Source organism: Haliotis rubra, unplaced genomic scaffold (assembly GCF_003918875.1).
Source record: "Haliotis rubra isolate DU_JTF1 unplaced genomic scaffold, ASM391887v1 Scf1038, whole genome shotgun sequence".
In the NCBI taxonomy this organism is placed as follows: domain Eukaryota; kingdom Metazoa; phylum Mollusca; class Gastropoda; order Lepetellida; family Haliotidae; genus Haliotis; species Haliotis rubra.
This window is the reverse complement of record NW_025764935.1, coordinates 212331-222814: the sequence shown is the minus strand read 5'-3', so window position 1 is coordinate 222814 and position 10484 is coordinate 212331. Positions and strand designations below refer to the sequence as shown.

General features: G+C 39.3%; 1 protein-coding gene across 1 annotated transcript; it reads left to right on the top strand.

The window, feature by feature from the left end:
• The first annotated feature begins 5553 nt into the window (after positions 1-5553).
• LOC124273837 (coiled-coil domain-containing protein 12-like) lies at positions 5554-9960 on the top strand. The gene is made up of 5 exons (XM_046709150.1): positions 5554-5702; positions 6083-6159; positions 6720-6781; positions 8129-8240; positions 8792-9960. The coding sequence occupies exons 1-5, from the start codon at positions 5563-5565 to the stop codon at positions 8884-8886; spliced, it is 486 nt and encodes a 161-aa protein (XP_046565106.1). The 5' UTR covers positions 5554-5562; the 3' UTR covers positions 8887-9960.
• Positions 9961-10484: the final 524 nt, after the last annotated feature.

Below are 10484 nucleotides of genomic sequence, written 5' to 3'. Positions count from 1 at the left end.
CGCCCAAAGTGACCTTCGACAGTCAGGTCACATATCTGAACCAATGTTTATTTGTCAGAAGACTATTACAAAATGTAATGTAAAATGCAAGTATGAAATAACTCAAAATTGGGTATTAATTTATAATTTGGCGAAGATTATAGAAAACATGAAGACGTTCCTAATTAATGTCAAGGTGATAAAATGTACGGCCTGAGAAATTGTGAATATGTCAAAAGACAATTTTATAGAACCAAAGGATGAAATATTTCACACAGGGACAAGCATTTCAGGCCAGCATTGGAACCTGGACTATATTAGACATTTAATATTGATTACAGGCACACGGGAACGGTGTCATTTGGCAACCGAGACACACCTGATGAGGGAAGTTATCCCTAGAAAATCATAAGCTCAATACGTCTGTTTACAACTTTGTGTGTTTTCATCATCATCAAAGGGTTGTATCATGGGAAACACTGCTTGATCAGATGTCTAGTTCCTGTAGAGACTATTTATGGTGATATCCTGCCAGCTATAGTCTGTACGTTCAGACAACAGGATTGCATTGGAAGCATGGTATACATATGGAGAGCCCTGCTAGTGGACCAACGTCTGACGGAACATTACATCGCTGAACCGCTCACCTTCATAAGATAAAAAAACAAAACCACTGGGCTTCTATTTGAAACTTACGCCTCTAAGAGTTGGAAGCAAACTACGAGTGTTTTTTTTCAATTCACAGTGTTGCAGTGAGGAAAATTACAATCGTCCGCACATGAGATACTAAGAGATTTGACGATGTTCTTAGATTGGTATCTAAATTATATGAAGTTCAATAAAGATTAATGTACATCTATTCTGAAACTCAAAAATGAATTTGTCAATGCATTTTCATGTAAACATCGACTGTAAGTTGTTTATGCAATTTGTACGTACATGTTCATGCACGGCGCACAATCTGGATTTCCTAAATCGGTATTTCCTTAAAAATAAAAAAAATACACCAACAAAAACCAATAGCAATCTGGTACTGCTAAAGCAAGGACTTTACGGTGATTAACGGTAAATAGTGCTAACGTAATACCATGGCTTGCTGAAAATTGGTATATTGCAATCAGGAATAGCGAAAAATGTTCATCGAGACAACATCATCTTTTTGGAGACGTTAATAGACGTAATAGACTGCTATATGAGCAACTCGGACAATACTCAGGCAGAGATCGTTTAGTGTTGGGTTGAGGTCTGGCCCTAAGGTCTAGTGATAGGTCATGTTTAGCTTCAACGTCGCCGTCAGTCTCGCCCTGCTTGGTGCAGACAGCATCTGAGGTTCAGGTGACAAAATTGTCTCGCTATATATACTAGGCGTCATTAATAAAGGGGCAAACGATATATAGCTCATGTAAAGAAAATTTTCTCAGAAATAATAGAACTAAGAGTGACATCATAATGTTTATTGTGTTGACAAACGGGACACATCGTGAAATACAGACTAAAAGTTCAAACGGCACTAGCAAACATCAATTGTATAGACCAACTCCCCAAAATGAAAATGACAAACATGAAGCACTCAGTCATTCAATATCTTGTGTACCCTCCTCGCGCGTCCAAGACACAGGTGCACCTTGTTCTCATGCTCCTTATCGAGTTCATAAAGAAAGCTTACGGAATCGCATTTCACTCCTCTACTAGAGCTCTGCGGAGTCCTGGGAGATCCACTGGTGCTGGGTGACGTGTGTACACGCGTCCACCGAGTTCATCCCAGGCATGATCAATTGGGTTGACGTCTGGCGAGCATGCTGGCCACTCCATCCGCTCTACACCCTGCTGCCTCAGGAATTCCGTGGCAATCATGGAAATCATGGCCCTATGAGGCCTCGTCTTGCAGTAAGAATCGACCATAAAAGCCATGCGTGTCTTGCAGGAATGATACTGCTATTGGAGAGAGAATCTCGTCCCGATAACGCTGGCCGGTAGGATTACGGTCGATCACGTGCAGCGGAGTACGTCAAGTGGGAGGTATCCCTGCCCAAGCCATGACCGACCGACCGCCAAATCGGGTAGTGGCCACAATTGCACCTGTGATTCGCTCTAAATTGCGACGCAATCCGAAACATGAGTCTCATTAGCCTATTCAGACAATGACCTATTTTTCAGCCGATCCGAATTTTCTCGTGTGAAAGTGAAAAGAGACACCACAAACAACTATGGTTACACTGAATTCCAATTCCTTGTTTCATAAGAAAATGGTATTTACAAGTTAATTTTAAGTTTAAACTTTAATAACATCGTATTTCTATATAACATATGTTATATTTGGGATTACACTTTCTTTGTACAAATTCTAGTACTTTTGGGGTTGAGTCCCATCCGGGATTCGAACCCGCACCCTCAGAGTCAGGCACCTAATCGCCAGCACACAAAGTCAGACGCCTAGACCGCTCAGCCACCGCGGCTTCAACAAAAATGGAAGTCGGACAACTGGTAGTCTAGACTGCGGACTTTGTGTACCCCTCTGATAAGTGTTAATTGGCACGGCTCCCACGGCCGAAAGCTATGAAATACACAATGCCATTTTAGAAAGTGGTCAAATGTAACATATGTTATATTTGGGATTACACTTTCTATGTATAAAGTTAGTTTATCATTGCCCATTTCAACAATCACAATTCCAGTAGAATAGACACGATACCATCTTAAGGTTTAGTTTGGCAGGCGGTCGACATTTGTTCTGATGCATTACGGCTGTTACATCTACGTAGAAACATGATTTCGCTGAAAAAATATCAGTCATTTCAGCTGTAAATGTCAATGATTATTTTTTTGCCTGAAGGTTTTAGTTAATTCTTGCTCAGGAGGCTAGTGGTTAGCATGGTGACCTCGCTCCTGACATGCAACGCAACAGAGAGTATTCTTGGCTGGGCTCAACCCCTATCATGAATGACGTCAACAGACAGTTTTAAAGATTGTTGACGATGTTGTGTAATTGCATGATTACAGATTGGCTTCAAAGCATTGCATATCGTGGTGATGTGATGGTCACGTGAATGGCCTCATGCTGTTTGTAATGTTTAATCAAAAGCTTTGTGAAATTAGTTTCCGTGAATCCAGTAAAAGATTTGCCGGAATTGCATATGGTAACTGCTCATTACACACAGAAAAGATATTACAGAGGATTGTTGAATTGCGCTTTGAATTTGAGAACGACGTACTTCGGGTTTGTTTTGTGTTAATGATATTGTTTTACTCACGGGGCTTTGAGACATAGGGAGTGGAGTGGAGTCACAAGCTATATTCATGTATGTTCACATATAACCAATTATCGTTTTTACAAGTAATTTGTTGCCGTGCCAAGTTTTTTTAAAATCTGATCTATTCTCGAATCTCCTAAACAATACAGCAACTTCACATGTGTACTTTGTCCCTGTAGAGGAAATGTGTTACTTTTGTATGACGTGCACCGTATCAAAAGACGTTAACGGGTTGCACTTCTTGGTACCCTGCACGGTTCTAGACACTTAGGGAACATGGACTTGCCGAATTTGAGTCACTATAACGTGTCTCTGTTGAATATCAATGTATCTATTTATCCATAAATAAATAACTGTTGCATGACATCTTGAAGGTCACATGCAACCAAAAAATCAAACATAATTAAAACACAATTATCACTTCTTCATGACATATAATATGCATTGCTGATTATGAAAAAACAAAATTATAAGCGTATAATCGCAAATCAAAAGTGCAATATTTTGTACTTGGGTTTACTTCCCTCGAAACGAAGCAGCCGGGATACCGAACCCAGTCAGAGCGGGTGGGTGTGCACTCAAGTGTAACGGCTGGTTCATTAGCAGATGCCCGCCTCACGGCTCATTGTGTGTGTATATATAGAGATGTTGGGTTTTGTAAATACATGCTCATTTTTGTGTATAACATTTTGCAATCAACAGACATCATAACATGTCATGTGTTCAACTATCACACCTGCCTGTCTGTGTAATTACATAATGTGACAGAGACCGAACTCGGGCCATAAATCAATGCATTTTGTTTATGGTGTATAGCCTGATTGGTGTTAAGTTCAAATTGCATGTGGTCAGTGATAGCCAATGTGTATTGAATATTGTCATTAGCAGACAGGCAGGCAGACACACAGATGTCAATAAAACAAGACATTGAGTTTTGTCTGTGACAACGACATATCTATATCACAGTTAGAAATTCTGTCAACGCTAAATAATGACATTGCTTTTAAGTATCGAACTGAGAAAGTGACTCGGTAAGAAGAACGTGTGGTGAAATTATATAAACAGTTAATTTACTGTCATAACATATAAAAAGCTCGCGCCTGTGAGATATCAACAAAACATTAGAAAAATAGCTCACACCAAAGCCTTCACCGAGTATTCACCCGACAACCCGCTTCCAAGTTGCGCGAACCTATTTCACTGCGCACGTGCTATGAGCGCAGCCCAGCTGTTGAAACCCGTTTTCCCCAGAAGGCTGGGGAAAATTAGCATCTTTGAACTCCGGGGCGCGTTTTTTCATCGCGTTATTTTTCAACTTTATATGGCACCATACCGATATTAAAGTTGTGGATTACAACAAGGGGGCATGGCATCAGACACCGATATTACTCCGGATTACACACGCACAGCACGCAAGCACAAGCACACGTCGCTATGTGCAATAATGTATCCTGCGTCTCGTCACCTAACTTGTATCACCACACAGAGCTGTTTTCATAACAGTGATATGGACTGCCAGAGAGTATATTAAAGGTACACAACCTGCAAAGGTGAGAACTTGTACGTATTTGCTGTACAGTCATCGATATCACAGATATTTGACCGCCACATAAATGGGACCGAGCAACAAGAACATAGTAGCTGTAGTGGCGACTCACCCGGTAATGGTAAGATGAAAGTGGAAACAGACTCTTGTATTAGAGGACACATTGCGGCAACTCCCTTCTGGTCAACTTTATACATGTATTTAGACTGACCAGGGCAACTGTCACTAAGTTTGTCCACATCGACTACCTCAATGATATCATCCAATATAGGGGTTAAAAGGAAAATACGATCGAACGCAAAACTTATCATAGAGGTAAAAGCATTCTAAAGTCACATTCCGTGATTAAAATTGAACACAAAGTGCCATATCAGTGTCACGTGTGTACAACTATTTATGATTGCGTACATGGTTCCCTTACTTGTTTATATAACTGTGTGACTCAAACATCTCCACTGTTTGAAGTACGTTCTAACTTTTAACACACACTGGCACCAAGTACGGTTAACCGTTCTCTTTAACACACCGGGCATCAAGATGTCTGCCAGACAGCGGGAATCCTTAGAACCTAAATGCTGTTAATGTTCTTTCATTTAGATTTTCTTTGCAGCTGACACATCTTGAACTTTCCATACCACACATTTATTCTAAAAGAACTAAAAGACAAACATAGCGAGTAAGCGAAGAAGAAAAGCCAAACTGCTGTGAGTCTTTTACGTCCGCTTCTGAAATTTGTAGACACTTTCCGGATTTTAGCGACCGGAAGTGCAGCGAGCATTGTCCAACATGGCGACGGTGGGCACGTTGGAAGATGCAGCGAGGAAACGAAAAGAACGACTGAGAGCCCTACGAGAGAAAAAGCAGGAAAATTCTAAAGGCGACGCATCGGAACAGTCTGACAACAATGAAAGTGAAAGTCTACCTCGGTAAAGACATTTCTGAGAAGTCTAGGATGTTATCGACGTAACACACGACTCGATCGAGATTCATTGACTAACATTATTGTTGCGTTGTATACAAAATTAATGAACAATGTTATGGTAAATATGTCCAAGATACATGTTCAGTGTAGATACCTTCATTTGTCACTCTGGACCCAACACCTTTGAGACTTTTGAACAGAGCTCTAACTCTCAGCTAGTTCATATGAATAAACTCGTATTCCAGCCAAGGCCTAACTCTCAGCATAATTATTTTCAAAGTACATTGTTATTATCATGCTAGTTTAAAAGATTATCAGATCACAGTTTTAACAGTTTTTGTTCATTTTAACATCCAACAGTTTATTATATTAACTATATTTCAGACCCATGTTTAGAAGCTATAAACCACAAGATGACGGACTGAAGGAGCATGCACTGGACACAATTAAACCTGGAGATGGTATGAATTATTATACTATGTCAGGTCTTGTCTCACATTAGGGGACAACAACTCCAGCCCTCAATTTTCTCATGGTATAATTAGCCTTAGCAAGACTAGCACTGAACACAAGTCAAACCAGCCAGAAGTTTGAGTCCATTATAAGCAGATTTTGAAGTCACAGTTGGAGTGTTGTAGCCTTTATATATAGCAGACTTGTACAACTTTTAGTTAATATTTTATCAAATGATCTTTTATAAAGTGACTGCAGTTCTTAAGATTTGAATGTTTTTATAGATGTTTTAATTTTAAAGTCTCTCATAACTCTGTGCTTATATTGTCTTAGGCTATGTATAGTTTTTATCATGTATATATTATATATGTACATTGTTATCAAAATGACGAGGTGAGACTATAATAAACAATCTGTCTGTCTGTATAACTTTATGTTGAAATAGGTCGCCATACAGACTGACCACTTTGATGAGTTAGTATAGGTAGGTGTGTGTGATTGTGGATCAACAATGGATGTAAACCATGTATACTGTATGTGAGGTTCATATGTTCTTGTAATTTTTCAGTTGAGAATGAAGTAAAACATCAGATCGAAGCTGGAAAAACAAAACATATTGTTGAAGAAGTGGTGAGTAGTCTATGTTATTTTTGTGAATTATATGCATGATAAATGACACTCAACTATCATGCTCATTGTACAAAAAAGTGAAAAGAAACTTTGACATGTTCACCGACATACTGTGTTGCCAATTGTATGTTGTTATAAGCTTCTATGCTGCTTTGCTCTTGATCTTTACAAATGATACATTCTGGATGGTTTGGACAAAGAGGTACAAATAATGACAAATGTTAATGTCATCTGTCAAGTGCATCCTTTGGCCACTGAAACCAATGATCATTGATTTGAATCCTATCCTGGTTCATCCCCAGTAGGCTTTCTTTGATTTGTCAGCATCATGTCAGTATGGTTCCCCAAAATGGCAGATGTATGAGACCTGCATCACTTTGGGCTTTTCTCCCAAATTAAGCCGACACACCATGCCATGTTAAAATACTGTTCAAAGCGGAATGGTACCTAACCCTTCACCTATTCTCAAGGCTTCAATTTTAGTCAAAGCTGTTAGAAATTAGTAGCAGTCAAATATATACCCGTATGTGCTGTTTGACAAGTTACCTACTTGCAGTCATCAGCATAATCAGTGATTGTGAACATTTTATAATAATACATTGATTCATGTTCTCTTTGACAACATGTGTCTTGTCATGGTAACCTGTGTCAAAAATGTGATGTAGAAAAGTTAGGTGTATGGGTCCTTTATTGAAATTGCTACAGACCTTATAGGGGCCAAGCCACTCCTGAATTTGGACAATTCTCAGTGTTTCTTTTGCATAGCAAATCCATTCCTGTTTTACACATTTCCAGTAGAGTGTAATGGGTTTGAACTCGTTAAAATTCTTTTGTGATTATGACAGTCGACAAAGCCCAGGTTAGCTGTCATATTTTCACTTTGCTCATTTGTTAATCTGTCAAAACATTTACATTGTTGATGTCTGAAAGTGAAACCTTTAATGGATGATCACTGCAAAGGCATCTTTAGAAACAGAAGACTGTTAGACAGATTTAAGCAAAGTCTCAACCTTATTATATAACCAATATATGACAATTTGGTGAATTGCTCAGCCATTTTTGTACTGTCTTTGTGACATGGATGGAATATTTGCATAATATACTGACTTTTAGATATACTGTATGAAATTCATGAGAACAATTATTCAGTCATTGTAGACGGTTTCCTTAAAACTGAACTATAGATAATGGTCAGTCTCCCTTTTGATAATGTATCATATGTTTACATCTTGTCTTGGTAAGTCATCCTGGTCATTTGAGCTCAACCTAGCAGTAGCTGCTTAGCAATACCAGTAAACTGTTGGGGATGTGGTCAGCACCTGTTCATTGATTGCTCATTCTGTCCAGGACCTCCTGAACTTGGCACCTAGGAAGCCAGACTGGGACTTGAAGCGAGACATTGCCCCCAAGTTGGAGAAGCTGGAGAAACGGACACAGAGAGCGATTGCTGAGTTAATCAGTCAGTATACAACAGCAGTAGCTCATTTGTTCTGTTTAAGACTGCACAGTAACAAAAATAAAAATATGCTGTCATATTGATGAAACTGAAATATCAAGTAAGAAAGGTACTGTGTCGTCAATATGAGAATGATGAGAAATCTTTTAAAGATATAAGTTCTGTATTTGCAATCATACTGAATAAGGTGTTTTCTGGCAAGATTAGATCCATTACCCTACATTGGTAACAATGTTACAATCTTTAGCTGATGCTAAAACATCTAATCAGCTAGGATAGGTGTGAGATTATCTCCCTTTGTTCATTGCATACATTTCTTAGTCAACCATATGTCGTGTAGGATGAATTGTTGCATGTAAGTAGTGAAATCTGGTCACTGTTTGCAGCAGATGTCATATAGCAGGTCTCAGTTGATGAGCTGAACACATCTGTCAGCAGTCAGTTTACTTGAATTACTTCTGGTATTTGAAAATGTTGAGTGGCTGCGTCAGGTGTGTTTCAGAAACAAAAACACTCACCTTTACTTGATTTCCTCTTCTGTTTTGTGTTTCCAGGGGATAGATTAAAAGCAAGCCAGGAAGATTTAGCCAGTGTGGTGAATGCGAGCGAGGCAGTTGCCAGAGCTGATGCAGATGATGATGATGACTGAGGCATGTGTCTGGATGTCGTAGAACTGAACTGTTCACCCAAACCAGTCTACCGATGTCAGAAATGAGAAGGCACAGGTCTGGACGTGGTGAAACTGAACTGTTCACCAAAATTGTAAAACTGAGGGTCTTCAGGACTTGCAGTGTCTTCAGACGTCTACAGTGAGACCTTATCATCTTTATGATTGTTCCGGAGATGGCTACTTGTGTGAGGTGCGGCTGATGTACTGAGTGGTGTGAGGATGAGTATTCACATTTGAAAAGAGGACACTCTCGGACTTGTGTGACCACGTGAAGACAACTGAGGACATATTTCATCTACTAGTTACGATAGAGTTCCTTTGAATACATAACAGTGAAATAGGCTTTTGAGAGTGAGGCTCATACTGCTAAACATCAAGCAACCTTTGACAAGAGGAGCGGGGCTAAGTTTCCTCAGTGAGTTGTTTTGGGAGTTATGTTTAATGGCGATAACAAGGAGTCTAATAATAACACACTACATTCCATACGTCCATGTGCATGGTGCCGATGATCAGCTCAGAGAGTATTCCATGTGACATTTTTGCCATGTGTTACTTGCTTCCCTCCAGCCTATTATAATGACTTTATTATTATCTTTAAGTGAAAGTTCCAACATGTATAGCTGCAACTGATGTTTGTGTTGATATTTTTGGCTCTGGTAAAGTTAAGATGATTATCATGTCATATTGTGAGAAATAGATAGGCAGAGAACCTGGTCAAACTTTTCTTATGTATATCTCAAGTGTTTCCACATGAGTGTTGAACTTTCTGAATATCTGCATATGTATGAATCATGTGTAAAAATACAATTGTCCTGTTACCATTTGTTATGTTCCAGTGACATTGCTTTTGTTAGAAATCGATGCTGAACCAATTGAGCTGAATCATCAGTTTTGCTGGACATAGCATCCACCAACATTGTACCTTGTATTCTAAGATGCCTAGCGGTTAGAACAATCGAAAAAAAATACATTATCAGACAATAAAGGTATAGTTTTTTGATGACGTTACAATTGAATGACGTTATCCCGTCACTGCGCCATTCTAGTGTGCCCCCTCGAATCGAACTATTTTTACATTACGTCACGATGTAAGCGACGTCACGATGCATGTCAGTTGTCATCGCCTCGTACGGCATCCTACAGTAAACTACTCCGTTGCATCCCGTTTCTTGGTTTGCAGCTGCTTCACGCAGCTAACATCACTGGTGGAAACATTACGTTTATGTTTTACGATGGTTAGTTAATGTGTGTCAATTCGACTCACACGTTTTCAGCGACACGGTAGCGATCGCAATGTTTACATTCCCACAATGCAATTGTGGAATGTCGCTTGACTACTCAGCTTCATCTGGATGTACTGATCTAAACTTACGTTGGTAGTAGAAATGCGACGTTCATATTGCCCCATATGGTTTACGTTAATGACAGATGTAATTAAAATAATTCAGAGAAGATATTTAATCCAAACATAAACCGTCATCAAACTGTTATAATTTGTTTTTTTCTGGTAACGTTCATCTTAACGTGGGGTGGGGGGGCAGACACATCAATAGAACAGCGCGTCAGTTAACCCTGTG

What these genes read in the sequence shown, in the direction of transcription:
- LOC124273837 (XM_046709150.1), top strand. Translation starts at nt 5,563, where the DNA reads ATGGCGACGGTGGGCACGTTGGAAGATGCAGCGAGGAAACGAAAAGAA. An exon ending in CACAATTAAACCTGGAGATG is followed by an intron (nt 6,160 to 6,719) that starts GTATGAATTATT and finishes GTAATTTTTCAG; the next exon opens with TTGAGAATGAAGTAAAACAT. An exon ending in AACATATTGTTGAAGAAGTG is followed by an intron (nt 6,782 to 8,128) that starts GTGAGTAGTCTA and finishes CATTCTGTCCAG; the next exon opens with GACCTCCTGAACTTGGCACC.